The 17654-nt window shown below is 45.0% G+C and overlaps 1 protein-coding gene across 2 annotated transcripts in view; it reads left to right on the forward strand.

Annotated features, from left to right (window-relative positions):
* The window catches only part of CD101 (CD101 molecule), a 39178-nt gene extending 22865 nt beyond the window's left edge, over positions 1 to 16313 (forward strand). Inside the window, exons 8-10 of one of the 2 annotated variants that reach the window (XM_059063698.2) lie at positions 2251 to 2661; positions 5304 to 5699; positions 13187 to 16313. In XM_059063698.2, the coding sequence (XP_058919681.1) occupies positions 2251 to 2661; positions 5304 to 5699; positions 13187 to 13422 (1043 nt within the window). In that variant the 3' untranslated portion in view covers positions 13423 to 16313. Of the gene's footprint in view, positions 1 to 2250; positions 2662 to 5303; positions 5700 to 13186 lie in introns of those variants that run through there. The other variant, XM_067033976.1, reaches the window with a different exon arrangement.
* Positions 16314 to 17654: the final 1341 nt, after the last annotated feature.

Consider the following 17654-nt stretch of genomic DNA (forward strand, 5'->3'; position numbering starts at 1 on the left):
TCTGCTGTGCCAGTATCTTTCATGACTTCCATTCTCTTAGGGCAGAGTGTTCAAGAGGCTTTGATGTCATTTAGACCTGACAAGCACTGGATAGAAGCATCACTTTGGACAAGGCACTTTAATCTGTCCAAGCCCAGTGACCTCATGTGTAAATTGCTGATGTGCAATTTAAAGATGGAGACATGTTCCTAGAATAGTGCCTGACACACCTAGCAGATGTTCAAACATGGTAGCAGTCATTATCTCAGCTACTGAGCAATATTTTTGGTAATAGTAATGATCTCCTTGTTGATTAAGTCATGCCTTAATTTACTTGTCCTTTCTGATGTATTTCAAATTGTTGGTTTAATCCTTTCTTCTTAAAACTTCTCTTTTCTTGGCCTTACAACACAAGATTTTCTTGGTTTCTTTCCTAACACTGACTGCTCCTTCTCATTTCTCTTTTGCAGAATCCTCCTCCTCCACTGAATCATCCCTTTGGGTTTCATCCTCAACTTCCTCTCTTCTCATTCTGTACAGTGTCCCAAAGTGGGCTTATTCCTACCCAGGAATTCAGGCTATATACTGACAAATCCCAAATTCACTATCTTGAAATACTTCTCTTCTGATCTCCAGACTCATCAATGCAATCTCCTCTAAGACATGTCTACACTCAATATGTCAAAACATAAATACACCATTATTATCCCTCCAAAGCTACTCCTCTGACATGGTTCTCCATGGCCCCACCATCCATCAGTGATCCAAGCAAGAAGCCTGAGTCATCCACTACTCCCCCACGTCCACTTCATGTCCAAACTCCCATTACATGGCAAGCCAGGTCCTTTACAATCTGATACATTTATGTCTTTCCTGCATCATCTCTTTCCACACTTGCCATCTTGAATTTGAGCTCCAGCCACACTGAACTACTGGAAGTTCCTCAAATACTCTATCCTCTCTCTCATTTTTATTCTTTGTTCAAGTTGCTTCTTTTGCATGGAATTCCTTAACCCCTTCTCCATCAGATTAATTCCTATTAACCCTTAAGACGTAGCTTAGAGATATCTCCTCCAGGAAGCCTCCCCTCACTCCCGTATTTGGGTTCGACAGTCCTGCTGTGTGCTCTGACAGCCACTTCTGCATACTTCTGTCCTACCTGGGTGACACAATCCTATAATCTCTAAGCCTCTGTCCTGTACTAGTCTCTTCCTCTAAGCAGAGACTGAGGGGAGGGATCCACAGAGCCTGGAATAGTCTGGCACGTAATATAGTATGTGCTTAATAAATGTTTGTTGAAGGAAGAGTAAAGGGACCTACAGGCAGCATCAATAAGCAGTCACAAAAGTATAACTGGTGATGTCAGCAAGAAGATAAGAATAAGATTTGGAAGCCAGGCTTTACCGTTCATCTTTCTGACAAAGCAGGAAAGCCCTGGGTTAAAGGATAGTTGACTCCATATCCGTACAATGTTCCCACAGTCGAGTGGCTGCGAAGAGACGCACAGTTGTAATAGCCCACATACAACTTCCTCTTGTTTACCCATGTTTGCCGGCAGATACAATTAGACTTAGGCAAATTGTGGATCTAGGAGTATCTGGATAGTGAACACACAGACAAAGCATTAATAGGGCCACTTTCTCTCAATTTGATTTATGAAATGCTACAGAAGAGAAGATGTCTGTGCTAAAATATTGAAGCATTTTCTTTTCTTTTATACTGGAGTATAGTTGATAAACAATGTTGTGTCAGTTTCAGGTGTACAGCAAAGTGATTCAGTTATACATAGACATGTACGTATCTATTCTCTTTCAAATTCTTTTCCCATTTAGGTTATTACAGAATGTTGAGCAGAGTTCCCTGTGCTGTACAGTAGGTCCTTGTTGGTTATCTAATACTGAAGCATTTTCATGTGGAAGCGATTGGCTTTTCTGCATGATACTTCCTCCCTGCCCCACACTCCTTGTCCCACTCCTCCGGGGCAGGGGTAGAACTAGGACCAGTGGATGGAAGTTATGGAGAAGTAAAATTCAACTTGATATTAGGAAGAGTTCTCTAGTGGCAGCATGTCCAAAGGTGGAATGGGTGCTTTGTCAGTTAGTGAGTTGTTCAGACGCTGAATGAGCTGTTCGTGGGGCTGCTAAAGAGGGAATTCACACATTTGATGGATGTAGGAGGTATGGCCCTAGTTGACCTCCAATGTCCCTTCTACCTTAAAGTTCTATTTTCTAGCAAAGTAACAAAAGTAATGGTCCCATTCTTTTAATTTAGAGAGCAAGCTGAAAGTGAATTCAAGCAGTCAAGTCCAAGAGATCTCCATCAACTCCAACACAGACATAGAGTGTAACATCCTGTGCCAATCTACTGGAAACCTTCGGCTGGCTGTTACTTGGTACTTCTCTGCCACGTCCACTAATGCACCCTGGCTGAGGATCCTGGAAATGGACCAAACCCACGTAGTAAAATATGGGGATGAATTTCAGACCACAAGGAGAAAACAAAAATTCCACGCTGAGAAAGTTTCCCAAGACTTGTTTCAGCTACACATTCTGAATGTGGAAGACAGTGATCAGGGCAAATATCACTGCGCTGTGGAGGAATGGCTCTGGTCTACAGATGGCACTTGGCACAAGCTTGGAGAAAAGACGTCAGGTCTAACAGAATTGAAACTCAGGCCCACAGGTAAACCTTGCAAGTATATTCTCACTCATCTTTCTGTAGAATTGCCATCTTCTCTTGGGCAGCTGTTCTATGGAGTGATTAGATGAAGGTAAAAATATGACCTATAGTCATAGGAGTTGTGCCCACTTGCACAATGGCTGCAGGACTGGATAGCCCACCAGAGCAGGCGGGAGTCCCTTTGAGTCAAGCTGAGATTTGGAGAAGCTTAGATGGGAGCAAGATCCCGTTGAGTGGTTTGCTTCTCAGCCTGGAAGGCTGGTCTATGCAGCGACCCAGGGTATCGTATCTCCAGCTCTCTGTGAAACAAGCTGTGTCATTCCAGTGGGGCTCTACTGCAATTTGGCAGAAAGAGAGTAATACAAAGCATATTTCTCCCACTGTGAACAGAAACTGTGCAACTCTCTAGGGATGTATGGAGGGACTGCTTTTCAACATTTGGCTGCCTAAACATAAGGCAAATAGAAGTAGTCAACTGCTGGAATGGCTTACTGAGGGCATCTCCTCCTCCTCAGGAGATCTTTAAAAATGAAACAGAAGTTCCATTCATTTGCATTAGTCTAAGAGTGCCGTGGTCTAAACGTGGGCAGGGTTGATTAGACCTGTCAGCATTAGTTAGGTCACCTCCAATGTTGATTAAAATTAAATGAACATCACAGCTAAGGTTCAGGAACTGGCCGAGATCCAAAAGCACAATGCAAATAAGTTAATCTAGTTTGGCACTGAAAATTCTGTTTTCAATGTAACATCAAAAAATAAGATTATAATGAACATTGCTATGTGTTAGGCAATTAGGACTCCAAAGATAAATAAGGCAGAGCCTTAAGGAGCTCACAGTCGGTTGGGAGTAGCAGGGGCAAAATAGCAGCTGAGCGCGAGGGTCTCTTCCTGCCGCTCTGGCCGCCCTTCTCCGTGCCCTTCAGGCACGTCTTCCTCTCCCTGCTCAACGCAGGTGTTCATCAGGGACACCTGAGCCCATTTTTCTTCTTACTCTCTGTGCCCTTCCAAACCTCTTAAATACCACCTTGTTGGTACCAACTACCACCTTCAATGAAACAGCTCTAAGTTTTTATGCTTAGCCCCCATCTCCTGAGCTCCAGGCCTTTCTACCCATCTGCTTGTTGCACATTTCTACTTGGCTGACCCAGAGAGCCTCACACTCGGCATATCCCAAATCATCCTTATGTCCCAAATCATCATGATGGCGTTTATCATCTCGGCCATCCCACAAGGCTCATGGCCACTCCATTCTCCATCTGGGTGGCTGGCATCCCTTCCTCCCAGTTGTCCAAGCTGAATCTTGACAGTGTGTGCCCACCCCTTTAAGAAGTGCACACCATTTCTTAGCTCAAGCCAGCGCTTCCCATTCAGAAATGTGGGACCAGTGCTGTTCAATCTTTTAGTCTATCAAGAAATGCCTAAAATCTTTTTTTGGTGACATCACTCATCTTGCAATGTCCATAATGAATTCAAATTATTCTTTTAAAATACTGAAGATGTCAAATAAAACGTATCTGTGGGCTGTGTGTGGCTGGCTAGGAGTAGCTAGCTGTGTACCCTGGTGTAGGAAGTAAGTTAAGGAAGAGGTCCCAGGGAAAGATACTGAGAAGGATTCGTAAGAACTGTAGGAGGGATGCTTTCTCTGAAGTCAAAAGAGGAGAGGATATCAGAAGAAAGTGGATTTCAGTGACAGAAACTGCAGAGAGGACAAAAAAGACTGGAGGGTCTCTTGAGCTGGGCAATCGGGCCTTTTCTGGGGACCTTGGCCAGAGCATAGTGATGAAATTGGAAAGCTGATGGCAATAAAGTAGGGAGTAATTTGAGGTGAGGAAGCAGAGACAGTACCATGTAAATTAATATTTCACATGCTTCTCTATAAAGGGAAAGAGAGAGTAAAGATGGTAGCTAAAAAAGAATCTAGGATCAGACAAAGATATTCTTTTAAAGATAGATCAATAAATATGTTTGTAGTAGAGTTGAAAATTTAGTGCATACTATAATTTATTTTGTGTGTGATTTGATTACTCTAGCCTTTCAAGTCCTCACCTGTGAGTTAAAGGGGGAACATTTTTAAAAAGTAAATGTCAAAATCTGTTTAAAACTTAGTCTAATCCAATAATGTAAATAGTCTCCTTGAGTGATATTCTAACACATGTATGAAAATGCTCAGTCTCTTGGGTAACCTCCTCTTTCCCTGCGTCTAATACCTGAGGTGCTTTCCGGTGTATGGGAGGAGGGTAATTTGCAAAAAAAAAAAAAAGGGGGGGGGTTAGTGATGGAACATGGGACTTGAGGGGCGGGCTGGAAGTTTTGAATGGCCTTCTGGGAAGCAGAAGGGAGAGCTGAGCTGGGAGAAGTAAAAGCAGCAGGGCAGAACATCCAGCAAACCTGGGTGGTTTTCAGTGTCAGGTCCAGCAGGCAAGAGGCAGACTGATGAAGGGAAGTGGCTGGTTTGATTTATAGCAGAGAATGTTCTGGCAAATATGGAAGAAGGATAGGGGTCAAGGAAAAGTGTTAAAGATGAAGGACCTGATATCTAAAAAATTATAAGATGGCCTCCCTTCAGTGAGAAGTAGACTTCTCAGAGGAGGTATCCAATCTAAGATCTGGGTTCTTCTTGAACTTACCGCCATTTTATTTCCTAGGAAGTACGGTACGCATCTCCAAAGTGTCCGGGACAGAAAATGCCTCCGAGCACAGCGAGGTGGCCATCCGCTGCAGCCTGGAGAGTGCGGGCAGCCCAGCCTCCCTGTTCTCTGTGATGTGGTACCGGAACAGAGAAAATGCTGGAAGTAAAATGCTGGTTCACCTGCAGCATGACGGCTTGCTGGAGTATGGCGAAGAGGGGCTCAGGAGGCGCCTGCACTGTTACCGTTCATCCCCTGCAGACTTTGTCCTGATGATGCATCGCGTGGAGATGGAGGATGCTGGAACGTACTGGTGCAGGGTGGCAGAGTGGCAGCTACACGGTAACCCAAGCAAGTGGGTCAGCCAAGCATCAGACGAGTCACAGCATGTGGTGCTCACGGTGCTGCCTTCGGGTAACTAGCGGTTCATCTGCCATGGCTCATGGTCAGGAGAATCTTTGTCTCCCCTCCTATGCTTTCCCACCCAGCTATGTTTTGCTTCTTTTCAGGCTGAAAACAAGTCACAGATTCCCAAAAGAAAACGACTTCGCCATTTCTCTCAACAGTAACTCAGTTTAGGCAGACAAGGTTACATGAGGTTTGGGCATGGACATTTAAGTGTCGAGGGCATCTGACCTCCTCCCCCACTTTCCCTCTTAAACAAAAAAGCCATCAACATTGTATCCCTTTAAATAACCAAATAATGTTTGAAGCAGACATCCTTACCTCTTGGCTGATTCTCCAATCTCAGAAGGCTGACCTGTGGTGTGAGGGGGAGGAGTAAAAGGGACATGGTGACTTTGTGTTTGATCTGGTTGAGCCAAAATCAGCTATATCTAAATGCTCCCTGAGTCAAAACGAACCCAACAAAAAGAAAGCCTTTCTCAACGAATAAGTGGCAAGCTTCTTATTGATGTGTTCAACAAACTATCGGATTTTTGGTCATGATAGTCATTGGGTGTGCCTCTCCTGATGGCACCTTAAAAGTCATCGAGGGAGGAAGTGTGTCCCATAGAACTTGTTTACAGGCTCTGGCAAAAAGACAGCTACTTGAAGACCATTGGCCAAAGGGTGACCCTTCTCTGTGTGGGAAGGTCAACTTATTCTAATCAGTGCTCAGCTTTAGGAGGTATGTAGAACAAGAGGTTGTGAAGGAGGAGAGGGCTTCCTTCCAGCCAGTGCAGTGCCAAGCATGTAATAGGCATTCATTAAGCAAAAATGCCTCCAGCCAGACCAGTAAATCTTCCCAGGTGATTAAGGAGCCAGTAGATGTTGTAGCCTGCTCATCCTCTGAGCCATTTCTTTCTGGTGGGGTTTAAGGATAAGGCGAGAGGTGAGCTATAGGTTAAACTTACAGTGACAGAGGGTCACTGGAGAGGCAGAGGTGTGTGTGGTCTTGGTGCCCCATCCCAGGAAGAGTAGAAATGATCAATAAAGATAACATCCATACAGCACCAGCTAGCTCTGGGGACAGTCTTTAGGGGGGAAAGAGGGCTACGGAGAACGGATGGCACCTTCTCAGAGTTGGGGCAGTTGCATCCCAGCCCCAGCAAGGCTTCTGGAGTGGAAGTCAGAGTTATCTAACTTGTTCGCTGGGGTCCATCATTCTCTTCCCCTGACTGTTCTTCAACAGGATTCTTCTCCCAAGTATCCAGGCAGAATTTATCTTCCTATCAGCTTTTCTTCCATTCCAACAATTATAGGAAGTCCCCACCCTGAGCACATTCCATACATGTGTTCCCATTGGAATTCCTAGGCTCTGTAGATTCAGCTGTTTTTGTAGTAGAATAAATAGATAATAACTGTAAAAGGTATACATTCTGTGGCTAAAAAGCACATTTCCTCTGAGACAGATGGGATCATTCAAAGCATATATATACTGTTCATCTTTGTGGAATTCTTATAAAACAGGTGTAAAATTTTTAATAAGATGAACTCTGGAAAGAAAATGTTACAAGCTGAATGGTCTTTGTATTCTTCACAACTGAAGGAGCTGGAAAGCCCGTGCCATGAGAACCTGAGGGTTTTCATTATAAGTACAGTTAAGTGTTCCCAAGTAAATCTTTATAATATAGCATCTCCCTTCTCCTGCCTGGCTGTTCCTTTCTGGTAGTTGGGTAGACAGTGTGGGTGATGAAAAATCCCAGGGTTTGGGATCAGACAAGCCTAGTCTCAAATTGCAGCTCTATCACCTCCCTACTAGCTATGAAGTCATACCCTGGTTACTCAGCTTTCTCATAAAATGAGGATTATGGTACAAATGCATATGAAGTATCTGGCACAGTCCCTGGCATATTGTAAGTGCTCAACAAATGTTACCTCCTTCTCCCCTTATACCTCAAAACATGCTAGCGATGCACACACACACACACACCTACCTATGTATATATCTATTTATGTGATAAAATATTTTAACTTGTTCAGTAAATAACTATATGAGGTTCTGAGGACATACAGAAAATGTATTATGGAATCTGTTCCCACAGAGCTGAGTCTGGTGAGGAAGTAAAGTCCAACATGATACATGTCATGAAAGAAGTAGTCTCAGGATACTAAGGAAGGAGCAGAGCCAGGACTGGGATGGAGAGCTGGGTGGGGAGGAGATCTGGAAAGGTTCCTCAGAGTATGGGGCCTATGAAAAGGAAGGCACATGTTTTGGGAAAAGGAAAGTATATGCTAGATGATCAGAGAAACTGTGGTAGGATGGCAAGAGAGGTGGCTAGTGGGATGGAAAGGGTACAGATGTCAAGTGGGTCTTTTGTATGGAGCTAGGGAAGATGAGCTTTCTCATGGAAGTTACAGAGTGTCATTGAACAAGTTCAGGCAGGAGAGTGACACGTCAGATTTGCATTTTAGAAAGCTCTTCCTGGGAACAGTGTTAAAAATGAATTGAAAGGAAAGTAGGCACAGAGAAGGGAGAACTATTTGAAATTGATTGTAGGGACCCAGGTGAGACAAGATGAAGGCCTGAATTAAGGCAGTGCCTGTGAGGGCTGAGAGCAAGACAGGCATTCTGCATTCTGTATTAGGAGATGGCGTCTTCAGCATTTAGAGGCTGATTAGGTGTATGTGGATGGTGAACGAGCAGAAGAAGAGAATCGAGGATGAATACCAGCTTTCTGGCCTAAGGTGGATAGTAGGGACAGTCACTAAATGAGGTAATATAGGAGAAAGGACTAAAGGGGAAGATGAGTTCAATTTTGAATAAGTTGGACTGGAATTGAGTTTGGAGTACCGGTGAGTCATCTAGGGAGATCTGTCCAATAAACTTCAGGATTTCCAAATGAGATCTCTACCAGAGTTATAGATTAGAAATCATCAGCTTATGGCCTATAATGATGCCCAAGGATGGATCCCTGAGATACACTGCTGTTTCTCGGGGGACTGCAGAAGAGGAAACTGTGAAGGAGAATGGAATGAGTAACCTAGAGGTAGGAGGAGAGCCAGGGTATGGTGGTATCATAGACACCAAAGGCAGGAGGGTATCAAGAGTAGGGAGGGCTGAAAGATTCGACTAGTGCAAAGAGGCCAATTAAGACAAAAATAGGAAACTATCCACTGGGTTTAACAATATAGGGCAATTACAGAAAAATAGTGAGAAAAGTCAGACTGCAGGGAGAAAGTGGACACATCAAATCCAGTTCATGCTTTCAAGAGCTTTGATGTAAAGGGAAAGAGAGAAGACAAGAGCAAATGGCAAGAGGTGCAGTGAAGCTTTGCTTTGTTCTGTCTTGGTTTGAAGATGGTAGGGACTTGAGCACTTTTACATCTAGAGAGAAAAGAGCCAGTAGAGAGGAAGAAGAGGAAGATTAGAAGAGAATGGATATGACTGACAGTCCAACATCTTGAGTGAACTTATACCACTTCCTGATTGGAATGCTCCTTCGTGGTATCTGTCCCAGATCAACACCTACTAATCATTCACCGACCAACTTAACTGCCCCTTTCTCAGTGACTTACCTTATTTTTGTAGTCATCACACCTGTTTAACATCCATCATCAGTGCCAGACAGTACCTTCCGAGAAGGCAAAGACTGAATGTCTTGTTCTCAGCACTAGCACAGTGCTTGGCACAGAAACAATACTCAAGTACTGAATCTGTGTAGCTGCCCTCCTGGTCAGGACCAGCTCTGTGTATTAATAAAGTCCAGTTTAAATACAATAGGCTACCGATTCTCCCTTCTCAAATGGTTTTCTACCACCTTTATTTGGCAATTCTGGGTTGGGTTAGTTTAGGACTACTTGATAAAACTGTGAAGCATATGGCTCCTGTGAAGGCAGAAAAGTTGAGAGATATTTCCCTGGTGGAATGCACCTTGCATTTTCCCTCTCCATCTTACTTCCTTAGCTATGACTAAGCCAAAGCAGGGGATACAGCTACTTGAGTCTTTTTGTATCTCATTCTAGAGGATTCTCTGTGATTAATAGGCAAGGTTATAAAGCTTTCTGGGGACTGGATTATTTGTAGTAGAATGGTATTTGTCACTATTTCCAAGCTTTTGGGGGGTAAGGATATATTTAGAAAGTGGATTCTCAAAGGAGATATGCCCCTATCACACTGATGTTTCTGGAGAGAACATGCTATTTACCAACGCTACCCCGGTGCTTCCGACAAGGCCTGGCACATAGCACTCAGTTCAACAAATGCTTGATGAAAAAGGAGCAAGCGACTCTTCAATGGAGTTGAAACTGATGCTGTAAGGGGCTCACTTACTCTGGGATGCACTTGTATCAGGTTACCTAATCTTGCTTTCAGTTCTTGGCAGGAGCCACCCCTCCCACATGGCCACACCTGGCATGTCATCTGCCCAGGTCTGGGGTTGGGGGTGCGTTCGTAGCCCCCTCATCATCCTCCACCTTTCTTCTTCTGAAGTCAGTATTTCTGGGGTAATATCAGAAAGGAGTGCTCCTCAAGATGTGTTTGGCTGGGGGTGGAAGCAAGTTACGAACTAAACCTTGTGATGAAGTGTTCTCATTATACTTTTGGCTCTGCCTTACAGGCTTTGTACTTGGAGCACTGAGCACTTACTCAGATTGCTTCCAAATGCCAAACCTTAATGGTTTTGAATGTCGCTAACGCTAATCCAGATACGGGTGAGAGGCAGATGGTGGGAATGGTGACTGCAGGACCCAAAGCAAACACCGCCCTCCCAGGAGAGGTAATTTAGAAGCGCTGGAGCTGACAGTTTCTAGCTGTTGGCCACTTCGGCACTGCGAAGGGCACGCTTTGTCGTCCTTGGATGGCAGATTGCTCTAAGCCCAGCCCCATTTAGATAGTCAAGCCCTCTGGCAGTCCCTTCACACTGAAGGTTAGAGTCTCAGTGGCAGCAAATCCAAGTGCCAGGTTTCTTTCTACCTTCTGTGTGCCAGCCCCGTCCCCCAACATCATACCACCATCCTAGCAATGGGGACACATGGGTGCCGCGGACTCTTACCTCCCAGTTCTCTGCCTCTCATGATTGGCACAGGAAGCCAGAGTCTCCCAAGTAATCATTTGACTCTCAGCTGAATGTCACCCACCCACCCAGGGGACAGAGAGATGAGAGCTTTAAGGGAGAGACGTGGGCTGTGGAAGGACATGGCCAAGTCTGTGGTCCCTGAGTGAGGAATCAGCAGGTTCAGCCCTCTTTTCTGCCTGGTCTCTTGGGAAAAAGTTGCCTATGATTTTCCTAACTTTCTTAGTAGCTTTCTAGCTGATATTTATTTCTTGCTGGCTCAACAAATGTGCTAGGCACTGTTTAATGCTTTATTAAGCATTATCTCATCACAACTCTAGAAATTATTATCCTCACTTGATCGACTAGGAAACTAATGATTAGAGAGAGGGGAAAAGTAATTTGTCCAAAATCAATAGCAGTAAGTTGTAGAGCCAGGATTTGAACCCAGCTCTCTTTGAGACATAGTAGGTGCTCAGTCCCTACTCTGCACATGAGTAGTGTGAAGTAGCAAGGCCAGAACTCTTACCCACTCTACAGCTCTATTCTCTTTCAGCATTTCAGTCTGTACCTCCTTCTTAACCATATGCTTTCAAATGTATTCAGGTAAAGACCTGGGAGAAATATTGTAGTCAAGCAGGGCCTTGGAGAGAAGGGTCAGGTAGGATGTGGAGAGGAGATGAGAAAGAATTCAAAATCTATCTTTATCATTGCCCACCCTTTCAAAAACAAAAACCGAATCTAGGGTGGAGAATATAAATGAGACCAGAGAAGAACCAGGCAACAAACCCCCGTAGCTCCTTGCCAGCCCCATTCAGAGCTGCCAGGCTAATGTTCAGTGATGATCTTTACTCTGGGTAACATGATGGCAGCTACTCCTGGGTTCCTGTGTGCGCAAATCACTCATGCAATTGACTCATTCTTTAGTCTCCATTGATGACCTATGAACAAAGTGCTGCACAAGAGGAAAAGATGCGTAAGACATAGGCCCTCTCCTCCTGGAGTTTACAATGCAGGAGCTGGACACAGGTTTAGATTCTTTCTTAACCTCCCACGAAGAGATGTCCTTCAATGTGCAAAATGTATCTTCAATGCCGAAAATGGAATTCTTGCAGGATGAGGTTGGTCGCAATGACCTCTAAACCTGTCATCTTCATCTCTAAGCATCTGTAATCCCATGAATCCTACAGCTTAACCTCTGAAGAAGAAAGTGCTTAGGTCATTACAGTTTTCCAATAAAAGCACAGCTACTATTAGCATCAGATTTTTCAGAACAGCCCTGGTTTTGAATATCCTGTCATAAATAAATGTAGTCAGAAGACTACATTTAATAGTTGGTGTCTCTTTAAGCATATGTCTTTCTGCATCGAGAGACTAAATCCCTGTCCTTTGACTAGTAACTCGAGACACTGCTTCCTGGAGTCTGTGGCATTGGCAGTTCTCTTGCCTTTGCTTCCCTGGCTGTGTGGCCAGGAACCCCTCGGGGGCTGCTGGTGCGTGCTCTGTGTGTCCATGTGTTGATAGCGCTTCCCCTCGGACTGCAGCTGCTGGATGCTTCAGCATGCCTTTATATAGTAGCCTTTGCCCATGTGGTTGCAGGGAATCCAGTGTAATTCAGATCAGCAAACGTTATCAGGCACATGTGCTACGTGCTGCGAGGACTATAGAAACAAAGGACACTGTCAGACCTACTCAAGTAACTGGGATGACAAAGATGATTAAAAGGGGGTGAAAGAGGTCTAAACAAAGGCATGTGTGAGAAGAGGATAGAAAGAAGAGGAAAAGTGTGCCTGAGGAGAGGTGGAAGGCCGGAGTGATGGAGAGTGAGGCCAGTAGGACCTCAAGGATACGGTGCAGTGAGCGCGCCAGGTAGAGGTGATGGTAAGAGCAAGAGGGGAAAGGAGCTGCATGGGGGTGGGGGGGGTGGGAGACCAGTTTGGAGATTCAGGAAGGGATGGTGCTTCTTACTTGGAGTTGCTGTTGTTTTATAAGGACGGTGCAGAGCATACGTGTACGCGCACGCACGTGCGTGTGCGTGCGTGTGTGTGTGTGTGTTCAGCAGCAGTGGGAATAACTCAGTTAAAAATTCAGGACTGGCAACAGAGTTGGGAACGAGAGTTGAATTATAGATATCTTTTCTGAGGAAAGAAGATTAAAGGAGAGGTTTTCTTTTTTGTTTTGTTTTTCTTTCTGGCTGTTCGTTTTAAGTAGGTCATGGGAACCTCTGGTGGTTGGAAATTGTTGGGTGAGGGGGAGTCAGGCTGGAACAGGCCATCCTGGAGCTCTCTTCTCCCAGCTCCCTTTCCTTTACTCCTCACATGTGATTTAAGGGGCACACTGCCATTTGGCCCCGTTATTCTTACATATATTTTCCTGTAACAGTAAATCCCAGAAGTGTTTATAATTGATGAGTACAAATAAGCTGGAGACTAATTATTCTCTTAATTTTCTTCCTTTTTGTTGCAGAGCCCACGTTTCCTTCCAGGATCTGCTCGTCCTCACCTTTACTCTATTTCCTATTCATCTGCCCCTTCGTTACACTCATCATTCTGTTCATTTCCCTCCTCTGCCTGTACCGGAAGGCCAGGAAGTTGTCAACTCTGAGTCTAAACATACAGAAAGAAAAGGCCCTCTGGGTGGACCTGAAAGGGGCTGGAAGCAGGACCACAGAGAGATTGGAAGAGGACGGTGAAGAGAGTTGAATCCGGAGAGGCGCCTGCAGCCCTGTGGAAAGAGTGCGGACTTTGGAACTGGACTGACCAGGAGAGGAGTGGCCCCTGCCTCTGTCCTCCTCTGAGTCTGCGGCCTGGGGCGAGGTACCTAGGACTCAGAGGGAACATTTATTGAGCGCATATGTGGTGCCAGAGACCGTTAAGTGTTTCTTCGTGTGTCACCTCATCTACCCATCGCATCCCCCCCAGGAGCTAGGTGACTCTGTTACACTGTCTTCCGCTTGCCACACCTCACGAGGCTTAGGCTCCCTATCCATAAGATCTGGAAGGAGAGGAGTACCTCCTTCACACAGCTGCTGGGGAGTAAATGAGATCCCATGGCAGAGCCCAGGGCGATGCTTCCCTGTCTTGTGTCACTGATTCCCTGGACAACACTCAGTGGTCCTGCCACACGGGCTCCAGGTAATCTTTTGCCTCCAGATAAGACACGTAGGAAAGGACCTGATGCCGGCAAGGAAAAGGAGTTGGGACGATGCCCTTCATTCACATCAAATCTGCCTCCCAGTCATACTGTGACTTCCTTCAAGGCAGAAATCCCATTTTCTCCTCCACTCCATCTCCATCCCATCTATAAATGCCACTGACAAGCAAGTTCTGCATAGTAGGTGCTTAATCAGTATTGGTTCTTTAGTGAAAGGATAAGGTATTTTGTAGCCTGACTTTCTTTCCTTTTTTTTTCTTTCTTTCTTTTCTCCATAAGACTTATCAAGTCATTGCTAAGGAAAAACTTTTAAAAAAGTTTTTGCAACAGTGCTCCAGTCAGCTCCCCAAGGCCTCATGTCTCCCTTTCCTCCCCACACCCAAAGGTCCATCTGGCTCCTGGCTCTTCTTAGCCAAGGCCTTATTTTCCTTGACCTGACAGCACTGGGTAGCAGGAAGCGGGGCTGTGGCAGTTATCTAAGGGCAGAGGAGTCAACAGTGCCACCATCCCGTCCTGCTCTGGCAGGGGCTAGGAGTTCAGGGGGAATAGTAATCTCAGCATCCTCTATTCTCAGCCAGGAAAAGTCAGGAGGAGAGGGATGGGGAGTGTCATGGCTGAAGGCTTCCAACCACTGTCCCCTGGGAGATAACAACTGTCCCCACTGGGCCTGGGGTCCCCTCACCTTTGTTTCAAAAGCAGCTTAGGCCCTGTGGTAGCCAGAAATGGAAATCAATCAGTGCCACCTAACAGACTTGAGAAAACACATCTATTTATTATCTATGTGACCAACAGGGTTGCTTTAACACTCATTAATTTGCATTTCCAAGGATAGCAATTTATTTTTAATTATTTTATCAGGCACACACGTCCTGATTATGTCCTCCGAACATAATTAGTTCCTCTACAAGGGGATTTTTGGTGGCTATGAGAACTCCCACTGCAGGCCTACTGGTTCCTTGAATTCATCTCCCTTTGTAGCCTCATTAGAAATACTCCAAATGTTTTTTTAAACAGGTCAGAGCATTTATTTCTTCTCTCTCAGGTAAGGGAGCAAATTTTTCCAAAAGCAAAGCTAATGTTAAGATTTCTTAACATTGAAGTGTGATGCTCCCCCCCCACCTGTTTTTTCCAGAAACCTGTATTTTAATTGAATATTGAAAGGAAAGAGAATGGAATTGAGCCCCATCAGAGAATCAGAATAGATCCTGTGCTGCCCTCATTTCAGGTACTCTTACCCCCAACCACTGTTCTCCCTCCTTGCCTGGATACTGCCTTTCAGCTCTCAGCTCAAACACCAGTTTGTCACATTTGAATTCAGCACAGAGACTGCACAGACCAGACACTCAAATATCCGACTGCCCTACCCAGAGCAGAGCATGGGAGTGATTATTGCCTAGGGAGCACCTCCTGGGTGTCCAGCACTGAGATGGGTGTGAGGGATCCAGTGGTGACTCAAGCAGACTCAACCCTGCTCCCCTGGGACTATCACCTAGTTTTTTCTGGATGCTCTGTTTTCATTAATGGGAACTAGATAGAGCACGTTGAATTTTCTAGGAAGTCACACCACACCATTTGGCTCATAGTAGTTTTCAGGTAACAAACCCCAGCGTCTTCTTTCTACCTTTCTGAACTTCTTTACAATAAAATATGGTTTCATCCAATTCAGCAGGCATTTTTACGTGAAACCTCTTCTCTCTCCAATTATGCCCCTGGTCATTTTAGTTTTTCAGACTTAACAGAGAAGTTTACTTTTACTCATTGATTTCAGCTTTTCTGTTCTATATCACCGCCTGGTTTTTTTTTTGTTTGTCTGTTTGTTTTTTTTGCGGTACGCGTGCCTCTCACTACTGTGGCCTCTCCCGTTGCGGAGCACAGGCTCTAGACGCGCAGGCTCAGCGCCCGTGGCTCACGGGCCCAGCCGCTCCGCGGCATGTGGGATCTTCCCGGACCGGGGCACGAACCCGTGTCCCCTGCATCGGCAGGCGGACTCTCAACCACTGCGCCACCAGGGAAGCCCTCACCACCTGGTTTTATTTTCAGCTTCTTGTGTTAGTAAATCCTCCCTGGCAGCAGGACAAACCTCTGTCTCAGGAGTTGGCTACCTGTAGCCCACAGGCCAAATGTGGCCCACTACCTGTTTTTTTGAAATGCAATTTGTTGGAATACAGGCACTCCCATTTGTCTAGATATTATCTATGGCTACTGTCATGATATAATGGCTGAGTTGAGTAGTTGTCACGATAGACTCTATGACATGCAAAACCTAAAATGTTTACTTTCTGGCCCTTCATGGAAAAAGTTTGCCACTCCCTGCGCTCTTTCAGTGGCTAATGTGCTGTCAGTTTTAGCCATGTATTATGTTCCTGGGAAACTTGATTTGAGGTGTTATATCTGTATCTGTTATATATCTGACGACTTTAATAAATAATCTTAGGCTCTCCGGATTGGTGTCTAGTCCAAGCAGTTCTGACGCATGAATCCTCTCTACCACACTCCCACTAACGATGAGAAACTCATCACCCTGAGGTATTCCACACCATCAAGTCGAGTTGCAGGACAAGATGACACAATGAGGAATAAGGCATCACTACGCTCCTTTCATTATTTTCAGTCTATTGAGATACATGGATAGGAACAATTGATTTATGGCAGAAGATGAATGCAGTTGGTAGAAAGTCATGTGCCATAATAGTTTCTCACAATCGTACAGGAGTTGTTCATCATCCCAGAGTTTCACGGCATCTCCATGCAAAAGGGGCTGGTATTCCTTTCCTGCAGGTAAGAAATTGAAGCTCAGAGAGGTTGGGTTTATCCAGGATCACTCCACCACATGCAAAAGAGTAAGAGCTCAAAATTAGGCCCACTGACAAAAAGTTCTGGACTCTTTCCACAATCAACACTGTGCTCAATCCATTGATATCAGACAAATCTGGTGATAATAGTATCCACCTCATATGAGGGTCAAATCAGATACTTACATGAAGATAAGTTTTAAACCATTTCAAGTCATAAATGAAAGTAAGCATAACCCAAGTTTTTCCAGGCCTTACCCATCTATGCACATAAATGAAATTGAATCAACAGTAATAATCCGGGTTCTACATACTTTTGCCCCAGAGTCTTGGCCATCTATAAAGTGTTCTTCAAGCATTTCTAGGGATTCCCTTGGATTCTGGGAATTCATATGAGTTCACAAACAAGTCCCCTCCCACAGGGCTTCCTGCTGTTCTGTTCAAATCTATGGGCTCCCACTGCAGCAAGGATGCTGGAGCATGTGAGATGCCAAAGCTGGACGGTGGTAAGCAAGGAAGAGTGCCTAACCCTCATTTTGTCTCTGCATGACACTCTGTTTGGATTGCAAACAGGTCCAAGATAGTTTGTGCCCCCATGTCTCTAAAGATTTTCTTGTGAAAACAGTTCCTTTAGCTTTCGTTTAACATCTCCTTTCTCCATAGGGTCTAGACACCAGCCTGTCTGGAACCAGTCTGTGAGACAGGCTTCACGCTACGCTCTCCATTTCTTATTCTCAGCTCCTAGGAACCTCTGAAACGTCTTCATCACAGGCCCCCTTTCTCCTGCAATGTGGGTCATGCAAATTGTGCTTGTGGGAGGCTCCCCACTCATCAGACAGGTCCGGAGAAGTCGGCATTTCCAGCAGGCTCAGCTCGGACTTCTGTTACGCTGGCTTTTAATTTTTACCCCCTAACGCAGTAAAGTTCTATGGGCAATGAGAAATCAGAGACAACTTCACAAAATAGGTATCATTTGAACTTTAAAATGT

The sequence above is a fragment of the Kogia breviceps genome, chromosome 1, assembly GCF_026419965.1.
Source record: "Kogia breviceps isolate mKogBre1 chromosome 1, mKogBre1 haplotype 1, whole genome shotgun sequence".
Taxonomy (NCBI): domain Eukaryota; kingdom Metazoa; phylum Chordata; class Mammalia; order Artiodactyla; family Physeteridae; genus Kogia; species Kogia breviceps.